The sequence below is a fragment of the Argentina silus genome, assembly GCF_951799395.1.
Source record: "Argentina silus genome assembly, chromosome: 17".
Classification (NCBI taxonomy): domain Eukaryota; kingdom Metazoa; phylum Chordata; class Actinopteri; order Argentiniformes; family Argentinidae; genus Argentina; species Argentina silus.
Window position 1 is genome coordinate 8,798,621 of NC_139671.1, and position 21,583 is coordinate 8,820,203.

General features: G+C 45.2%; 1 protein-coding gene across 1 annotated transcript; it reads left to right on the forward strand.

Moving 5' to 3' along the window:
• The first annotated feature begins 19,507 nt into the window (after positions 1–19,507).
• id2b (inhibitor of DNA binding 2b) lies at positions 19,508–21,222 on the forward strand. Its single transcript, XM_083688300.1, has 3 exons — positions 19,508–19,916; positions 20,223–20,283; positions 20,714–21,222. Exons 1-2 carry the CDS (start codon positions 19,563–19,565, stop codon positions 20,277–20,279), a joined length of 411 nt encoding a protein of 136 aa, XP_083544426.1. The 5' UTR covers positions 19,508–19,562; the 3' UTR covers positions 20,280–20,283; positions 20,714–21,222.
• Positions 21,223–21,583: the final 361 nt, after the last annotated feature.

The window sequence follows — 21,583 nt, forward strand, 5'->3', positions numbered from 1 at the left end:
ACCTCAAGGAGTGGATTTGAGAAGCTCTCGCTGAGGTAATTAACGTTGTCAAGGGAGCCTCTGAGTATTGCCTCTGCAAGTAAATTACCTATCCTAAATGGCTTTCCTGAGGACGCCGTTCAATACATCCATTCCCTTCTAACACTGTCGTATTGAGTCGACAGTACATAGATGTCTCACATAGAGAGAACCCAGGGTAGAGCGTCTGAGAGAATACCTGATGAGCTGGGCTATCAGAACTGTGCCGGCCTCAGTGTGGTTGTGAGAGTTTGCTCCTTCCTCTCCAGTTAGAGTTAGGGTACTCTTCTCAGTGAGTGTGGTCTGACTTGGGTCTTAACACACACAGACCAACGCGCATCATCATCATTTTATATCTGTATGATATACAATGTGACAGCCCCAAAAATGTATGAATCCTTGCATTGTTGATAAGTTGAATCAGACACATTTTGGCTTTTAGGACAACAGATACATGATTACATACAGCACACAGACAGACAGACAGACAGACAGACAGACAGACAGACAGACCTCCCTCTGCCGTGGAGAAGCAGTCATTTGAAGAGGAAACCCAACAGAAACACTCTCGCAACCTCTTGATACAAACAGGCTCACCCAAGACACGAGGTGACGGGAGGGAGGCAACATCTGGTGTGTGTGGTCTAAACTGGGCACGGGCACAGGGGGCAGCATCTGGCAGTGCGGCACAGGACCACGCATGGCCTGGCACGGGGACCCGCAGGGGCAGGTGGGCAGCTGCCGCTCACTGCAACAGTTCACCACCAAACCTAATCAATTCATGTGCCTCTCCACCTCAGCCATCTGTCTGGGCCACACACAGGAACACTACAGCACGCTAAATCACATGTTGGATCTAACTATAGATGGCTAGGACCATGTTGTACAATGGACTGGTCTCATTTTTTAAGGTATTGACTGGATTTTTTACTTTGGATTTGAGGCAAAGAGCAGAGATACTAGATTATAGCCACAAGGGGGCATCCCAATATTGTATTTCATGGAACGGCGTCATCAGCCCATTTGTTGCCATGGAGGTTGAACTTTGTGTCCGTGCAATATGTTTACGGTTCTGCACTATGTGTGTGTAGTGTTGACCTCTTGCTCTTTTTTCAATCGAACACACATATAGAATATCTCTCCCCTTTCATCGAAGAATCTCCTCTAACTAACCATTCACAGCAGGAGAGAGCCAGCCATTAGGGACTTCCAGTCCCAGGTGAGCTGGACCCGTTGGGCAGCTGTACTGCCTTGGCTGGAGTTCAAGCAGCAGAGGTACAACCCGGCAGTTGACTGTCATAGACTTTGACAAGCACATGTGCAAGGGGGGGAAACAAAGTGAGCGGGGATCAAAGCAGGGCATTTTATCTCCACTACAGAGCCCCTCGGTGCATTTTGTATTCTGCCAATCTGTTGAAACAGTCTGACTGAACTCAGAGATGGAGGGCGGGTTGGGATTAGAGAACAAATAGCTGCGACAGAATGACAACACAATAGCACTCTCACAAAAGTAAAGACCTCAACAACACTCATGAAAGTGTTTCTCTCATACCGTGGATGAATGTAGTCCTCATGATATGGTAATACAGTGTCAGTATGTCAATCATGTGCATCTTTTATAAAAAAAAATTTATTGTGACATGATGTTAGTCCTTGAACAGGCAGGTAAAGTCAACAGTTGTGTGAAGGTTTTTTTACTGTAAATCCATCTGAAACTCCTAAATCTGGACTGGACACCCAAAGTAAAGGAGAAGTGGTGAACAGTCAGAGCCGCTCCAATCGGCACACAGTGTGGATACCACCAGGCGGCTTGTGGCCAGTGTTTCTGCTTGACTGGCCGCGGTCTGAGGCAGTGTTCAGAGGGCCTGGCCCAGTGGCCCTGAGGCAGGTGCCTGTCCTCCTGTCAGAGCCGGGCCCGTTCTCCTCCGAGCCCCAGTGACGTGCCCCTGCCTCCCCCAGCCGCCCCCCCCCCCGGCAGATGGCACCATGCTGAGAGCGCTTCTCTTACCCATAATTACCAGCCCCGGCTCCAGATGGAGCCATGCAGCCTCGCTGGTCCCTTCATCCGCCATCCCCTCGGCCCACGGCGGCCCCCTCTGTGCTGCACGACGCTTGCACGCTGCCAGACCCGCGCTGTGTTCTTCTGTGACTACAGACCCACTACGGCCCTAACAGACAATCATTCTAGGGGTGTTGTCTGTTGAGTGAAAACTGCTCATCCACCTTCCCAATCTCTCCCTCATAAAACACACCAGACACATAATCTGCAAAGTGATTGTTTTCTGTTGGAAATGTTCGATTTACATCTCTACCTCACATGAATACCAGCTGACATGAAAGAGTTTTGTCCCTGAGTCCAGCTGTCTCTCCTCTGAATGCAGGCTGCTGCCACTGTGCCACTAACAGATGGGGACTCAGGGGAGACTCAGAGAGAGAGAGAGACACGCTTTTCATTTCAGATGCTGTCTGCTTTAGAACAGCATAACTGAACACAGGCACAGTTAAAGAGAGAAGTATCAAAGGCAAACCGCCTCTTCTTTTATTTCTGATTCGTAGGAGGAAAGTTACAGCGCGCACGTGTACAATAAGGTATCTGGAGAGAAGGTTTGAACAAAAATGCACTTGATTTCATATGAGCTCGTAAAAGGAGGGAGAAAAGCACAGTTTGTCACCACTGTGTTCATTATTGTGAGAAATGTAACAACATGGCTATCATCATGAAAACACAAACCAGCCGTGAAGGGCTCTTTCGCTAACACTTGCTGCTCTTTGTGGCAACAGATATGAGATCCAGATAATGGTACTAGGCTGAAAGGGGGGGTGGGAGGGGAGGGTACATGGGTGAGGGGGGTGAGGGGGTGGTAAAGGTGACCTTGTTACCATTTCAGGCTGAATTGGCCAGGCTGGTACAGTAGGAGGGTTGTGTCCATGGGGAAAGGCAGACAGATGCTGTCTCTCTCTCCCTGTGGGTGAGACGGTGGAGAATCTGGCCTGAGCAGCTGCCACCCTAATGATGAGGCCTGGTTCTCCTCTACGACCTACACTACACAGTAAACTCCCATCTAACAACTTCACTAAGACACCACTCACAGACACGACATGAGCAGTCCTAGACAGCGTGTTAGCGCAGCGCGTCTGGTTTTATAGTGGTCCGTCCAGTGATTTCTAAGTCGGTGTGTATGCTGTATACTGCACTTCTTCGGTAGGATTATTCTCACTGTATTTGAGTCCATTTCATTGATGTGCTCCAGGGCGATCAAATGCACTTGCTCGCGCTGACATCATAGTGATGGCAACCATTGCCATACGATCGATTTCAATTGGCAGGATACACACTTTTGTATTAGTCCATGTGTTTAGGTATGTACTGTACATGTGTGTCTATATGACTGACTCTGTTTGAGTATGTTTTTTGGGGAGGGCACAGAAAGGAGAGGGTGGTGGGGGGGGGGGGGTGCAAGGGGGTGCAGGGCTTCACACCAGATGCCGAACATGACATTTCCTGGCTGGGCCAGTGAACCCCAGCAGGGGGGACATCTGTGTTGCTGCCTTTCATCCACGCGTCCCCAGGCGAGATGGTTGGGTACCTGCGCAAGGGCAGGGGCCCTGGAGACAACCCAGCCAGAGGACTGCAGCCAGCCAGGTCCTCTGCTCTGCTCTGCTCCCCCAGCTGGGGCTGCACTCGCCCGGGGCCCGCCGCACAGCCATCCAGCTGCAACATCTGCCCTCTCTCCCAGGCCTGTTTGATCTGCAGCCCACAGCCTGCCTGCCTCTCTGCCTGCCTGCCTGTCTGCACCAACACCACTTCTCTCCAAACTCTGCCACCCAGCCAACCTCCAACACTGCAGCAATTGGATACTCCCACTCTGGACACACCTCACTTCTGTGGGACTGGATGGGTTGTATACAGCTCTGAGTGCCTAGCATTCTGTGTCATGTCCAAACTCAATTAGTTTAGGTCAAACACAGAGAATGATTTGACTGACTGATTCTTTTTATACTGTATCTGTACGTATTATTATTACGAGTAATATAGCAGAAGTACTCCTGGCTGCTATATACAGTACGTATGTCCTCATTTAGTCACATGTTATTTGCCTCGTCCATGACAGAACTGCATTGTCACAGACTAATTACCTGGCGAATGTAACCAATAATAACTTCGAAAACATAATTAGATCAATTCAAGAATAGAGGAGGACACATCAAATGTGTGTTTGAGAGCTCAAAGGACCGGACATTCATATGTTTAATGATGTCACATGCTGCCCATAAATAATGGGATCAGTCACATGCTATTTGATTTGTATGTGGTCTATTCAAGTCTGATATAAAATTGATAACTGTTTATGTATTATGATTCCATCTTTTTAATGAATTGCGGTTGAGCAGACTGGGCCATCAAAACATCATTGTTTTGATGTTTTGATAGTTTAGGGAGGCTACTTGAACAGTACAGTGCTGCCCTATAATACCTAGTATTCCTGGGAGAAAGTTATAAACCGTGGTGTCCAAAATTCACAGGCCACTCTTTGCCACAATAGGCTGGATACGACCCACTCTGTGGAAGGGCTTGTTGCGGTTACTGCTGGAAGTAATTTAGTCCTGGCGAGAGGAAATTGTGAAGTATCAGCATCATTATGCTCTCTATAAGTACTGTATAAAACATTCGGAATTGAGGTTAAGGTCCACACATGTTCCACAATTCAGTGACACATTTTCTATTCAGTGTATTATCAGGAATGCCCAGCAAATACTGATACTGACACAGAGCCATTCTTTCCACTGGGATGGCCTCTCTCAGATGTGTACACACCAGACACAATGACCAATAACTGAGTCATTCCAGTGAGAGAAGAATGCCATGACTTCATCCCAAATGACACACAGATAAGATCGAATTAATCAAGTCAACCATCATAAAGATGAGATCTGAACACTGGCTCAGGGATTAGCCCACACTGTTATCCATGATGAACGGACTCACATTGAAAACATACACATCCAGTAAGAGTGTTCCTCTCCACAGCATGCAACGAACTGTGCTGCAGGCAGGCTTCACTAAAACAGAACTCTGTCACCTCAAGGAAAACCTCCCCCAGTTGTGCCATGGAATAATGCGGTCACATGCAGATCCTAATGACTGTGAAAAAGGGGCCTTGTGCCAAGCTGTTTTTATGAGAAAAGAAGAGACATATTTATGTTGTAGTTACGCTAATGGAAACAGACTCAATGCTAAGCAAGAGGAAATGGCACTTTAGCAAATTAGGCTCCCGTTTCTGCGCACCCTTCGCTTGAAACTCTCCCTGATGACGCACTGACCCAAAACCACCCTTGGAGTTTAAACATGACAAGTGTGAAATGCTTTACGACCGTACTGCCAGAGATTACATTACATGAATAACAACTGGGCTGACACTGCGTATAACCCAATCAGACACAATCTGAGCAGTGTTTGGCAGGCATGCTGGCGGAGGAAAAGACCCTGCGTTCTCTAGGTGGCAGGCAGGGAGGCAGCTCTCAGGGAAGAAACAGGCAGGCAGGCAGGCAGGCAGCTCTCAGGGAAGAAGCAGGCAGGCAGGGAGGCAGCTCTCAGGGAAGAAGCAAGCAGGCAGGGAGGCAGCTCTCAGGGAAGAAGCAGGCAGGCAGCTCTCGGAGAAGAAACAGACAGACAGGCAGCTCTCAGGGAAGAAGCAGGCAGGCAGGGAGGCAGCTCTCAGGGAAGAAGCAGGTAGGCAGGCAGGCAGCTCTCAGGAAAGAAGCAGGCAGGGAGGCAGGCAGCTCTCAGGGAAGAAGCAGGCAGGCAGGGAGGCAGCTCTCAGGGAAGTAGCAGGCCGGCAGCTCTCAGAGAAGAAGCAGACAGACAGGCAGCTCTCAGGGAAGAAGCAGGCAGGCTTGGGTGGTGCTGCTCTGCCTGGGCTTGCGCTGCTCTGCCTGGGCCAGCTTAGCTTGTCCCTGGCCAGGCTCATCATGGTTGGCTGGTGTGGGTGGGCCACACATGGACAGGGATGGGGAGGTGGGGAGGTGGGGAGGGTGTGTGTGTGTGTTGCCCAGGGGCCCATGGTGTTTGTATAAGGCCCCACTGTAGGAGCCTGTGTGGGGGGGATCAGAGTGAGGCTTCACACCTGGAGCTCCCTCTGCCAGAGGAGCGGCTCCACTCTGTCTAGCCAGCATCTGGAAAGGAGACAAGGCCACAGCAGTGGAGAACTCCCCTTCCACCTCTCTCTCTCTCTCTCTCTCTGTCTCTCTGTCTCTCTCCTCCCTGAGTGCGCTCATGGCAAAGAAAGAGCTCACCCAACATCAAGGTTAGGCAGACCTCTAAACGCTAATCGTGCATTTTTCACACTTGACACCCCTCCACTGATCCCAAGAACATTCACTCATTTAACGTTGGGGTATGTCTTCCTACATGAACCCTCCCCAATGCACAAAGACTCTATGACGCAAAACTCAAGTGACCCCATTCTTCAGCCCAATCGGAGGGATTCGATTAATTTTTTGGGAGGAGCCAAACTAATTACATCTGCGGCAGAGATACTCTTCACGGGTCCCTGCCTATTAACATGTGGCATAATTAGAGGAGCAACAGCATAGTCCCCGAGGAAGACGCCTTAACACAGGCCACACTAATGGCAGACAACCAGGCACTAGCCTGGAACGGCTCCGGCTATGGACCTTTACTGTTCAAGCAGGTAGGGGAGAAGTAACTGTCCAAGCAGGTACAATATTATACTGTAGAGACACTTCTGCCATGACTCTAGCCTGCATGTGACTGTTCCTCTTCAGCCTCATCCATTGGATCACTCCTTTCCACAACCAAGACACTGCTGATTGCAAGTTGTGTTATTTTTTTTAATGATCCATTAAGTCTGCCTGGATATCTGTCTTAACAAGAAGTCATTTTAGAAAAGAGAGATTTGCTATTACCGCAGAGGACAAAGAAGAGAATATCACAGCAGATGGGGTTTAATTGATATCCAGATGAATCAAAAAACAATCAAGACAACCTTTCAGACCCTCAAAGTCAGGCTCTGTCATTTTGTATTTCATCAATTACCTATTATCTACAATGCAGCATTAGTTAATTTTTTGGTGCAAGGTGAACTATGACTCCCATAGAGCTAAATCATTTTGAACAGGAAGACGCTGAGCACCGTTAATCTTATTGTACTGTATAATAAAAAAAACTCTTTTTTTTTTACAGTTATTTCTTACAGAATAGTACTGCTCATGACTTCACTGTGAAGTGACTTCAAGCACAAGTGTATCTCTGTGCGCTGTTCTCTTGGTGCAGTGCATCACTTCAGGTGTGTCCTGGTGCACAGGTGTCCCTGCCCTCCTGGAGCCAAGAAAAGGTCACCCACATTTACCTACAGAGACTGCTGCACCTGCACAACAATCGCTCCACCGAGATCCACTAAGAGACTTTGCATCTTATCCTGTTCTCGATCTAGCTGTCCTTTCAGCTAGCCTGCACTGCTATGGGTAGCCAGAACACACACATGCAAAACCTAGCCTAGAGTTTGCTCTTCAGCTGCTCCTATGGGGCTTCTACAGGCAATATTCAAATCCTGGGTGATGTTTGTGATGTGTAGGGTAGTGCTTTACTGTTATGTGTTACAAATGGATTTTCTTATTATGTGTGGACACAACAGAGGCTGTGTTCTGGTTACTGACACAAAATAGCTTTGTTATTTGTCTTGCAAATGTGGGGCCTTTATGGACACACAGGTACACATACACATAGTGTGAGGCACAGCCTTAAAATGGCATACATGGAAATAGATTCAAATGGGGAAACTGTTGACACACAGGAAAGAAGGATGTGCTTTGGGAAATGCACCTCTCCTGATACACAGTAGGATTAGTCATGGATCACTGAGTAACAGGGGAGGCTGGTGGAGGTAGAAATCGAAGGACAAGCTCAATGTTATGCATGGAATGCATTACAATGAGCCCGTTCTCCGATTTCTACCTCCACCAGCCTCCACTGTTGAGTATCTTTATAACTACGGACTGTGTTAAACACGTGCTCTGCAAAGAGTTCAAGTATTGATGTACATATTGTTGGTCTTTCTATATAACATAATATATAATATAATAATTTTTCAGTATCTTTCATCTGTATCATCTCCCTTTACACAATGACTTCTCCAGGAGGCAGTTCTTGTAGGCATACAAAAATATGATTTTAACTTATCGTAGGAGAACCAGGCATTAGTCCCTCCCCCTCGCTGCTACTCCTTTGCAGGGAAATGTTCCGACACCCAGTGGTGGGCCTCACTTGTCATGTCACATTTTGAAGCTGACGGCAAGAGAAATACGTCTCCTTAGGGCTTCACAACGGCTCCGGCTCAACAACATGACTGATGGCACTTTCCCTCGGGTGATTTAGACACTTTTAGACATTTTTTTCCCGGCTATTCATCAAGTTGTTTTGTGTCTCAATGTTTTAGTTTCGTGTTTGTGTTGCTCATTGTTTTGGTCATTCATTTGGTTATAGAGTGCATTGTTATAATTAAATATAATTGCATATCTGAATATGATACATTATCTCCCAGAACCAGAGGCTGTGTTCAAGCAGTGGAAAACAAACATAAAAGCCTAAACTTATCTGTAATTGAGTGCTCAAAAATAATCTGCTATCCTAATGACATTGTACTTCGCTCTGGCAGAGATGCTTTTTACTTACATAACATGTTCCCCAACAGTGAGCAAATGGAACCCTGCTACACTGACGATTAATGGGAATCAAACATTAATTTAACAAGTCACTCAAAAAAGACCATAGTGTACAGTAACGCAATTAAAAATGTCAGTCTTGAATTAAGAGAGAAAAGCTTTCTTGTAATGTAAATCCTATTTCCAAATAGCAGTGTATTAGCATTGCATGCACTTACTGTAATAATCACTGAAATCTGTTAAAGCTGATTTAAAATGACTTTGTTTTGAAATGTGTTTTAATGTTTGGCCTTAACCTAGCCCAGTTATCAACCCAGTCTATTCTCTCTGCTGTTTACCACGATGGATCAATGTAACCATTGAGCCAACCTCATCAGATACCACCGCACTAATTGACCTCATTCAACGCTCTGGGTCTTGCTGTAATTGCATCCCTGAAATGGGATTTGAGTGGAATTGAATTTGTCCTTATTCATTATTCATTTGTCCTTCATTTACCTTCCATAATTTCAGCTTTTTCCCTCAGCTTCTCTCATTTGATGTCAATTATGTTTCTCTGTGGATGCTTATCACTATCAAAATCCACCTTTGCTATTACAGAATCATTCATGCTTTTCAAGATTTAATATGGTGAAGTTGTGCTGTATTTAGAAGCATTTAGCTTTGGATTATTACTGCTTTATAACCACGCAGACAACATATTACATGAGAATTAGTCCAAAAGACTTCACAACTGTGCTGGGTGAAAGTAAACTATTTGACTTCATTAAACACAGTTAAAGATCTATTTTAGCAATGACTGCTGCATATGTCCAGGCCCGGCCTCCCAAGGCTGAAAAATAACCTCTGCAGAGGCTAGAGAACAGCCCATTCTCATACAACCCTGACTCATCGCATTTTAAACGCAGTCTTGCTGCTGTCATAATTCACAGCAGCCATTGCCTGAGCTGTCATGGCTATTACCCTGCTGGGACCCATAGTAAGTGCTACAGCTACCTCACTGGGAAAACCTATCCTCATGCTCAGGTCGCCAACCAAATGGAGGATGACAGAACTAAATGTTAGCACACAGTCAACACAGAGGAACAACGCACATTGGAAATCCAGATGGTCTGTAATTCATAATTAATAGATAGTGATATTCATCAGTTGATTTCTGAGAGCAATGATGAAATTCAATAAATTCAGTCAATAATGAATTTAGCTACGGTGTAAAGATTCTGTTTCATATACAGTAGCAGTGAGGGGCATCAAAAGATGCTTGTATTGCCCTCATCAATTCCAAATTGGCAGGTCTATATTTCATCCCCATCTAATGGAGAGCTGTCAGGCAGCTGACCCATTTACCTGGGGGTGCTGAGTGTCTGAGCCGCCCTGCACTGCTGGGTCAAGTCAATGCTGGGAGGGCCACTGTGGCACAAGGCCATTTGTCAAAGTGTCAATGCATTCGATAATTAATGGGCCTTAGCTACCTATCCACTCACCACCAGTCCTACAGCCCTCCCTTCCACGGCGTATCTCTCCACTGTTGTGCTTTACTCGCTCAATATCTTCGCTCCCTGTAGTTGATGAAAATCGCTAACAACCACACTCTCATAAACAGCTGTAGTACTGTAGTTGCATGCCTGGAAAAGCCTTTGATTTAGCCTTTGAACACGAAGAAGGGTCTCTGACCAGTTCTTGCACTGTGTGCATCATTCCTCCGTCGTGTGCAAACACTTTTACAGTATGTTGATAGATCTTCACTTCTAAGGTCCTAGCATGAGTGCTAGTTTATGCTACAGTACACAAATGCACTAGTTCTATATACAGCAATAGAAATGTAACATCCATACAGTGTACTGTAGCATCGCTGTTTAGAGTTGTTTGAGTTCCCTGCAAGCATCTCTGTCCTTTTTCTATCGGATTAGAATTGCTCCTCTCCCTATTTCCCTGGAGGCTGTATGACCCACGCTCCGACTCCCCCATTTCACCTAATCACATCCCCAGCAGGAGCGCACTCTATCTCAGCCCCATCCCATCCCCCCCTCCCTGCAACCCTTCAGCCATCAACTGTAACACTCATCTCCCTCTGCCTCCATAGGAGTAAGTACTAGGATGTTATAATGGAGGTGACCTTTCTCCCTATAGGCACCCTGGGAGCATATAGATCCAGACCAAAATTGCAGAGTGAAAGCCTCTCTGCAAATGTTCACCTGCTGTATTCTGTGCACTGTAATGGAAGGGCCTGCCATTACCTGAGGGGATCAAAATGGCTTCAGCACCTCCTACACCAAGCCTGAGGGTATCCAAGTCAACACAGCAATAGCTAGATTTGTCAGAGGGAAATGACATATTACTTCTCAGTCAGCGGTGGCAAAATGCTCCACTGCCACAATTGATGTCATTTTGGCCTTCTTCTACATGAGGATAACCACTGAGCACATGCAATGGCACAAACACAACATTGTAGATGTAAATGGATCACAAATGTTCAGGGCGTATCTACAAGGGGTTCATCTCTTCTGTTTATCTTGTCCTACAGTATGCAGCATCTGGTGGAAGATATACTGCTGTGAGGAGAGCATTCCTTCCTATGACTCGAACTTAAAACCAGTGATTGAAATTAGGCCATACCCTAGAAAGATGGGGGAAGAAACAGGAGTATGTACCACTAAATTGTAATGTCCGCCAAAATGGTGGAAAATATATGGAAGCCAGTGAGGTAAGCGAATAAATTAAGCTTTTTACTTGCTCTGAGATAATGTCAAAAGGCTAGCTGATAAAGGCAAGGGAAGATCACCTTACAATACAGTGGCTGTCCTCCCCCTTCTAAGAGAATGATAATGACAGGCCATTTTAGATCTGTCCTTAATTAAACTGTCTAGACACCATTTAGTTGAGTTCAGAGAGAGAGCGAGAGAGAGAGAGAGAGAAAGAGAGAGACCAGTCTCTTAAAGGGACGGGGCACCCCAAATCACAGCACAACAGGAAAAGGGCTTTTCCCATCCACTTCCACTTCCTTGTTTTGTAAAGCCCTAAGGAACTCTGATAGTGTGCACGCTCAGTGATGAGAACTTCCAGAGATGGACACTACTGAGATACAGCACTTCAGCACATAGGCCTGCTACACATGAAACACCTCTCAGTCATGCAGCAACAACACAGGAGTGTGTGAGAAGTAATCTGTCTGAGATAAGACAAACAGTGGGTTTGCTCTGATAAGGTTTGGCAGCGGAAAGGGAACTGTCTGAACAGTGTCACAGATGCTCTGGTCTAAAGTCTTTAGAGGGAGCGTAGCCACAGAATGTATTTTTCCTGGGGTGTAACTGGAGTGCGGTCTGCATAGTAGCCTTTGTACTTTAACCCCCCCCCCCGAGCAGAAAAGGAGGTACTTTATTTACTCGCTGTGATACAGAGCAAGAGCTGTGTCTCTAAAACATCACCAATTTATAAAATCCCCCCAGTGTTCATTTGATCCTGCAGGGATATCCTCACTGAGGCTGGGGGAGATTAGATTCAATGTGGCAGCATGGACACGGATGTCCTCACCCATGGAAGTGGATACACCGCGCCTGCCTGGGTGGGGAGCGTCTTGGAAATAAAAACAAAGGAGAAATTCCTCCATCACCAAGCGACGATCTCAAATAAACTTGACAAGACTTTACGACATGGGTTGTGCAATTGCTGAGTTATCAAACAGTTATTATTAAAAACCAATTTCGAGACTTAACACATCTCTGAATATATCAACTCAGTTCAATGTCTATAATTCAATTTGTACATTATCAATGTATGTATAACATGTTCAAACAGTAACTTAAAGCGAGGCAAAACTGCAACTGAGATTTCAAATACTGTGTATCAAAGCTGTCATCTTTGCCTACTAATCAATGATCCTGAGAGGCTTTCATCAGGGCTGGAGTGCTCTTCAGAGGGCCAGCAGCCTCTCCTCCACACTGTGGGCCATGGCAGCCATTGTGATCATCATGTACTCTTTATTCTCACATGAAAGCCTGGGAGAAATGGAACCATTGTCTCCCGCCATGTTGTTGGGTTGTCTCTCCTGATAAAGGATGATATTGATAATAATACATGATAACAACTCATTATTATCTATGTATTGTAGTAAATGGGGAGAGTAATATGAGACTAATTAAATGTAGTGTTAACCTTTGGAGATGTACTGAGTGTTTTTGGCACGTTCATCTGTCATTTGTTTTCATTAGGGTGGACAATACGGTTAGCTCAAAATCCTCACCAGATATTTAGTCAGACAAATCACTGCGGTGCATTTCTCTTCGGGAACTTTACCACAGCACCCAGGATACAGTTCATCAAACAGTGCAGACACCAGACTTGGGTCTTCAGTAATAACCTTTCCCCTGCTCTATGAGTCCTCTGGACTCTTCTCCAAACTAAAAGCAGTGTTGATGAATAGCAGTGAAGCCAGCTCATAAATCACTCTCAGGATAGTGTCTGGGTCTCCACCCTGACTACACTAACGGTGCCTGGTGTATATAACACAGGATTACCTCCCACAACATGCGTCCTCATGCAATAACTGTATAGTATACTCAGTCTGGCTAATCTTATTTTATGAAAGCATGAAATAGGTACAGTATACTATCTGTAAAAATACTGTGTGTATCTGTGAGTGTACATCTTAATGTGTGTGGTGGCCCTGTATTTTTCTGAACAGTTACAATATGTCATTGATAGTTAATACATTAGTATCTATATATGTGTATGCACTATATTCAAGGGATATCGATGCTACATGCTACACTCGTGCTTAAAACGAGTAAGGAATGCTAGGGAAAGGAATGTGTTTCTGTACAGTGACAAGTTTGGAGTTGCCACTGTGCGTTAACCTCCATATTTTTCAAACTGATGATGTTGATTATAATTATACGATACAGGTGGAGAAATATTGTACGCCTCTCTCTGGGTTTTATGAGATATTTTAATATAAGCCGAGTGAGAGAGGAGCGGGGGGCCGGTAAAAGATGCACTGATCATAAAAATATGACTGCAAAAGGTAATGAGCAAATTGCATGTTTCATGGAGTGATCTATAATATGATAATTGCTGCAGCACAGTGGCAAGATGCCAAATAAAAAAAAAAATAAAAAAAAACAGTAATCAAGCCGAGATGATACAGAGGATGGGACTACGCGACGGCATAAGGAAAGTCACAAGTCACCATCAAACTGTCTCTGACAGCGTTTTTTACAAGCTAGCTGTTGCTAACAAACAATGTTTTTACCATGCTCCTGCCACACTGTTCTGTTTTGTTTTTCATTACAGTGGCTTGGGGAGGTGAATGTTATGGATTATTGCACACTGCGAGCCAAACCAGTGGCTGAGCAGCTCAATATTAGCTTTTATTGTTTCCAGCTGCTGGAATAATGACTGAATGTCAGAGCGATGCTACACATCCTGTGGAGTTTGACACTAATTACAGCTCCGCCCATAATCATTCCAGAGCACACCCAACATCTCCCATCGAGCGCCTCCCATATCACCCTGCTTATTGACGTCCATTTCCACCACAACATTTTGCAGTGAAAACAGTCATTTTCACTGCACCATTGAAACCCTTTATCTCTACATTCATGCTATGCAACTGCATCTCAGTCCCTGCACACACTAACTGAACACACGGTATTCCAGCCCTGAGGTATGTTAAGCAGGGGAGACTGGTGGAGGTAAAAATCAGAGGACGGGCTCATTGTAATGCAGGGAATGGAATGAGGAATGGTATCAAACATGTGTCTTTGATACCATTCCTCATTCCGTTCCCTGCATTACAATGAGCCCGTCCTGCAATGTTGGCCCCCACCGGCCTCCCCTGATGTTAAGTGATGAATATGACACTGATGTGTAAAAGCATTGTCCACCCTTCAACTACCCCATAAGTGACCATTTTCTGTACTGTGCGACAGTTCAGAGAACGCAGGTTCGGTCATTCAAAGTGAATGCCCATCCGTGCGCACTGCCCTCCCCTCTACTGTAAATGCCAGGATTGTTGTGTTAGACTGAGAGCTGCTGCCCCCTGATTATGAAGGAGAGATGACACAGGGGGAAAGAGGGGGAGGGAGAGAGAGAGAGAGAGAGAGAGAGAGGAGGAGAGGACAGGACAGAGCGCTCAGGGTCACAGCAGGACAGGAGAATGAGAGAAGAGGATGAGTGGAGATGATGCGTAGAGGGCCAGTTCTCCTGGATGGAGGGGCTCAGTCCTCAGCCTGCCGTTGACCCTGAAAGGCACCACATTGGGTTTGTGGACGATGGCCAGGCTGGGGTGACGTCCTCATGGGATACACAAACACAGCACTGCAGCACAGGCCCTGGCAGCATCAAAGCAGCCATTGTGTGGGCCATTAACTGGGATCTAGAATAATAGTGTTGTGAAGGATGTCCATTTCAACAGCCATTCATTCGTACAAAGAACGTGTGCACCAGGGCGTTTTCCCAAACTTACTCTCCCCTGATTGTAGTAAATACTTTTATTTTTTCTTCCAAGAAGATGCTTTGACACTATGATGCTTCTTCCCCCCCTGCTGTCAGTCACCCTTGTTAAAGGTGTATGTTTATCGAAAAGAAAAAGTCAAAAAAAGTAGCACAAAACCTCCAAGCTGTTTTCATGACCATGTACTGTACAGATAAGGAACAGCGGAAGGTGAGACAAGTTTGACATAGTTACAACAGTCCTCCAGTTCTTGAGAGACAGCTCTCAGAAAGGGGGGTCGGGGGGCGGTACGGTGAGGGGTGGGGGGGGTAGGGTGGGGGGCTCTGGGCAAAAAAAAATGAGCCTTGCGCTGGGCTGGGCATAAACGGCCTGCATTAGTGACAGGTCCATTACCCAGAGGTGGGCAGATGTCCGCCTGGCGCCTGCCAGTAGAGCAGCTGAGGCAGGTGGAGCGGGAGGGGAGCAAACCGGCAGGTGTTCTCCCTCTGGGTCTCTCCCCAGCACACCGCTCACTGACCCGCACTTAGCCACGGCTCACCTGCCCTGCCTGGCCCGGCCCCCACCAGCACAGGCACACAACAACACACGGCAAACGTCATGCGCTCCACTGACCTGTATTCACACACACACACACACAGACACACACACACACACACACACATACACACACACACAGACACACACACACACAGGTAGGTAGGTGAGTTATAGCGAGAGATCCCGCTCACAGCTGAGGACAGGAAGAATGAAAATGGAAAGAAGGGAATGAGGAGGTAAAAAACTGAAGAATCAGAGTGACTATGTGTAGAGGAAAGAAAAAAGTCATCTGACAGGATTTTCTACATTAACAGTTTTTGCAGAGGAATTTCCTCCCTGCATGGCTCTGTTGCTTGCACTGTCACATCATGTAATGCTCTGTTTGAGATGGGAAGGGATCCACTCCACACAGCCTGAGGTAAAACAGTCAGAAAATACAGGACACCATCTATGCAAAAGCGTCTGTGTGTGTGTGTGTGTGTGTGTGTGTGTGTGTGTGTGTGTTTGTGAGCGGACATCATTTGTGCATGCATGCAGGTGTTCAAGCTTTTTAAGGTCAAAACAGGCCTGATCAGGGGTTTAGTTGGGGTGGATTAGAGGGAGAAGTGGAGTGAAACAAAGATTAACCTCCTTACGATGAGGAGCAGAATTGCATGGGAATATTTGGGGGTTCAGTGCCATCATCTACACAATCTGAGTCTCATCTCTAGATAAGATATAAGAGGATATAAGATTCTAAAATGATACATAGCTTGGGAAGCCTGGGACCATTCGGATTATCTTCACTGTACACAGCGAGGTGTGTGACCCGTCTCTGACATGTGGGTGTGTATTTCCACACAGACCATTTGAGTAAACGGGGCCTCTATCTCATCACACAGCCGCCATTTGCTCACCAGAGTGGAGGCGAGAGCTCAGGCCAAACAGAGACGCCAAGTCTAACCTTTTATGTTGGTGGTAATCTTTCCCATCTTCTGTTTGAAGTTTCAGCATGGCCTTGAGACAGCAGTGCAAATAGCACCTGTCCTATGAAGTCATGCCTGAGGCATCTCCTAACCTCAGAGAGAAGACCCTGCGGCAGCACCGTCAGCAGGGATAAGAAACACAAGGAACCTAGAAATACAAAATTCAATCCCATTCCCTTCATGTTCAAAAATACCCAAGAGAAATCGTGACATGATTGCATTTAATTCACAGGAAAGAAAGCCAAAGAAAAGCACAGATTATAGAGACATTATACAAGACACAATTAGACGAAAGCCCAAGACGAAATAGGTCAGGTTGTCTACCCTGACATATAGTACTGTGGGTCAGATTGTGCTGATGTCTCTACAGAGCGTTCCCATACCCTCCAAAATGCTGTAAGTCAAAGACAAAACAACCAAAAAATGGAATAACTTTTATGGTAAGTCCATGGATGAAGAGCACAATCCTCCTCATGTTTGTCTAGCTCTCTTCTGGCACTGCAACTGAATGGTCATCGTGGGATAATTATCGACTCCCAGGGACAAAGCAACTGGTCAAGACTGTGTAATCAAAGACGCAGGCGGCCAGTGTCATTGTGAGTAATACCTATCATCAATGTATGTCAATGGCTCCTCAGAGGAAAATAATATTCTATAACATCCTAACTTAATGGTCACTTAATCCTTCTCCTAAATCCTATCCTCCAAAGAAAAACGACTTCCTCAAAAAGTTTGACAATGGACCCTTCATTACTTACAGTAAGACCTGCACATAACAGAATGGAAGTGCAGCCTGGAACTGAAGACTCAAATCGCTGACATACAGTATGACTGCAGCCAATAGCCTATATAACATTGTGGCAGAGCTGAGGCAGAAGCCTGCCAGCACTGATTACCATGGGAGTCATTTATAAACAGAAGACAGAGGTGGAAGTAGACTCAGGGGAATACCAATCAAACTTGCCTGTTGTCCTACAAATATATGGGTTATAGAGGTTGCTGTTACAGTATTCTTCCGATAGACCAAATATATGGTCACTGAGCATGACATATAAATGCAATAGATGTTCTCACTGGTGGAAATCTGTGGATATCAAACGTATAGTGAGCTACAGTACAAGGAGCACTGCAGGAAAAATAAGGGGAGAAATGTGGTGAATGGTATGATGGAAAATGGACAGATGCTCTGAATGCAAGGTAAATGTTGACTTTAGCTTATACAGAATTTTGTCCAGAGAAAATATTTCAGGATGAAACATATACCTTGTAATGCTATCCAAGTCGGATAAATTTGCAACACTGATGAGCAGGAGGGAAACTTCCAGAGTGTGAAACTTCCAGAGAAAGTGACAGCCCTTAGGCTTGATCGTCGGTCATAGACGGTCACAGATTTCTGTCTTTCCGTCGACTCTGCCCATTTCTAACTGAGACGGTCAGATGAGCACATTCACCTCCTTGTGAGTGCCGGAAAGACGTCATGTTTTGACCACTGCTTGAGGTCTCTTCTCCAACTTAATATCAAGAAAACATCAGTGTGTTCTTTTCCCCCTGACTTTATTAAGAGCGGGTTTATTTTGTGTGTTTATTTGTATCGTCCATAAGTGACGGAGGGGAATGTGGGCACAGCATCCAGCTGGTCAGACCAGAGGAAAGTAGCTGGGCAAAATAAATAAATAACGGAGCATTAAGTAAAGGACTGTTTAAATGAAAATAGAGGGTTTAGGTAATCTTCTTGACAGGTAACCTTCTTGCATGAGAGAAGGATGGACTAACCCATTTTGATATTGGTCTTATCTGCTGATGATTTATCTTTCTGTTTTTCACATTGTAACAAATGTTTTAAATGTCAATTTCCATAGCCTCAAATGCTCCTGAAAGGTAGCACACAATGGCTTTGTGACACAAAATAATCTGTGTAGATGAAAACTACTGGGTGCATGTGCCATCATTTCTCACAAGAATTGTGCATCGAGGACAGTGAAATAAGACAGTACAGATATGAGACAGTATTCTCTTGTGTGGAGACATGCAAACCAGTGCAGGTGTGTTGCTCGGGGCAGTAAGGCACCGTAAGGAGTTCAATCTCAATTGGAGAAGTCAGCTGAGTACCCGTGCTGACTGACAGCTCCCGTCGTCATAGCAGCCGCCTGAGCGGCGCCTAGCCGACTGGCTCCGAGCGCTGCTGTGAATGGATGTCGTCACGGGGCTGGCGCCAGGGAGTCGGTAGAAGTGGGAGCTTGCGGCGGAGGCAACTCGGTAGGCTACAGCAGAATGTATTCTGTGGTTCCAAGCCATCATGCGATTGGGTTCAACTTGGTACAGTGTGGGAAGTGGGGAAACTGCGCAAAGTTTGTCCTTAACGCAGGATGAAGTAAACTCACTCCAGATGAGCGGTCCCTGTTTAAAATGAAAAGCTGGAACTGTAAATACGATAGGCATTACTGTCGGAATTTATTTAAAATCTCATCTAACATAGGCTATCTAGTAATTAATTGGCACATAATTCTCCTGTCTTAAAATTGACGCAGTGCTGCGGCCTTAGATAACAAAACGTAGCCTAGTCAATAGAAATGTGGCTATGTTTGTTTTGTTGGATTCCATCAGTCAAAACACAGGTGAGGGAGAGGCGAGCATCACTTCAGTGCGCGCATTCACAGACCTTGCTCAAGAATGCGGAAGATGGGGAGGAGTTTGGTCAAATATGCCCATTCGAACCAATGCCATTGCTCATGAAAGTGATTGCGCACTGCGAAAGCCAATCTACGCGTGGTTCAGCCTTTTACGCGACGAGCTCAGTTCATTAGCACTATAAAGAGGAGTTGACAGCGTGCGCACTGACTGTGTTTAGCGAAGACAGGTATCGAACGTAGACCAGTTTCATGCGCATCTAATCCTAAACAACTATCAACATGAAAGCAGTAAACCCGGTGCGGTCTATAAGGAACAGCATCTCGAACTCGTCGGAACACAACGTCGGTATCTCCAGGAGCAAGAGCCCGATGGATGATCCACTGAGTCTGCTGTATAATATGAACGACTGCTACACCATGCTGAAGGAACTCGTTCCCAGTCTCCCACAGAACAAGAACGTCAGTAAAATGGAGATTTTGCAGCATGTTATAGACTATATCCTGGACCTTCAAATTGCACTGGACTCCAGCTCATCCTTCGTAAACTGTCAACATCCGCAGATGCTGGGACAGGCAGCATCAAGGAATCCTTTGACAACCGTCACCTCAGATATCAGCATCCTCACCTTTAAGGTAACTTACATTGAAATTACTCAACACATTCTTAGGTGAGAATGATTTTGTATGTATTAAACGATCAATACTGTGGCCTATGTATTAGGCACATGAATACATGCATTTACTGTATTATGAAGAGCTTTTGGGGGAAAATATGTACATGCACTAAAGCACACATTCTGCTCCTCGGGCATAGTACAACTACAGGGAATATTTGGTTGCCTTTGGATATGTTGTTGGCCCTGACTTGAGGCGTTGAGACTGAATTCAGAAATTGTGGTCAAAAGGTGATATTGATGTTCTACGTGTGTCTTTTCGCAGTCCAGTGACCTCCCCAAAGAGACTGACGTCGATGACAGCAATATGCTCCTTCGCTGACTGGGTATGTCAAGTGCTTGTACACATCACTTTAATGTTGTTCTTACATGTAGACTTCAGGGGAAAGCTTGTAGCTAACAAAACTGTAAATACCATGATAGGAGATACACTTGATTGTGTTTTAGCCTAATTTCTTTACAAAAAATTAGGCGACTGGCATGGCCTAATTTCCAGCGAGGAAAAGCTGGCGCCAGCTTCATTGAAGCAACATAGGTCCATAAATTAAAATCTCACGTTTTATTTAAAGGTATTCAGAATGTTGCCTATATTGTACCGTATCGGACGCCTCCATCTGGCGCTCTGGGATCGCCCAGTTTTTCAGTGTTTGGTTAGAGTAGAAAAATAACTGTGGCTTCCTCTGAGGCGCCAGTCTGTCCAGATCTCTGCACTTTAGCCTTCTCTAAATATGCCCCTCTTTCCACAATCTCTTGCAGGTGTTTTAAACAAGACCTCTTCCCTCCATTGGCTGGATTTTCTCTGACATCAGTTTTTTTGTCTAAAAGGAGATTTGTTTTTAGACGTTTATCTACTGGCCTGATATATCTTTTCTTCCAACGGAAGAATTGTCTCTCGTCATTATGGGAACACGGGAACTGACTGAAAAGACAGTATTGATATAAGATATCTTTCCGAGAGGACTCACCTTTTTCCTGAAGAAGCAGAATGGAAAACAAATATGCTTTTTGTTTCCACGGCCTGTGGGCACTGTATAAAAATGTAAAGATAAAAAATCATGCCTGTAAAGTAGCAAATTTGTGCCAGAGAATATAATAATGCATTTTATTGTGCTGCGTTTTTTTCCAAAAAAAAAAATGTTGTATTGCACTTTTATACAATAATAAATGTAATTCCTAACATGTTTATGACAATATAGTATATGTGACTTTTGAGATGGGATCATTTGAAAAATGTGGTGTAATTGTCCCTATTTTCAATCATATTTAACGAACAGAAATCTATGAAATTATCACTGTAGCCTACATTTCCCTTGCATCCTAGCAAGCCATGAAATCCTTTAGTATACCATTTGAGTAATTCATGCCTTCATTCGAGTATGGTGGAACTCAACCCACGTTCAATTAAAAAAAAGATAAAAGTATCTTAACCTACAAAGGCTAAATTGATCAACCGTATACTCCACTGTTCATTTAGGTAAGGTATGAGTGTTTATCTCTGGTCAATGGTGCATAACTACATTTAGGTGTGGAGAGTATGCCTCCTGCTGGTCAATATTAAAATAGCTGATGAGAAACTTACCCCTTCAGTACGACATTTCCAAAGAGTCGGATCAAATTGAATTATAA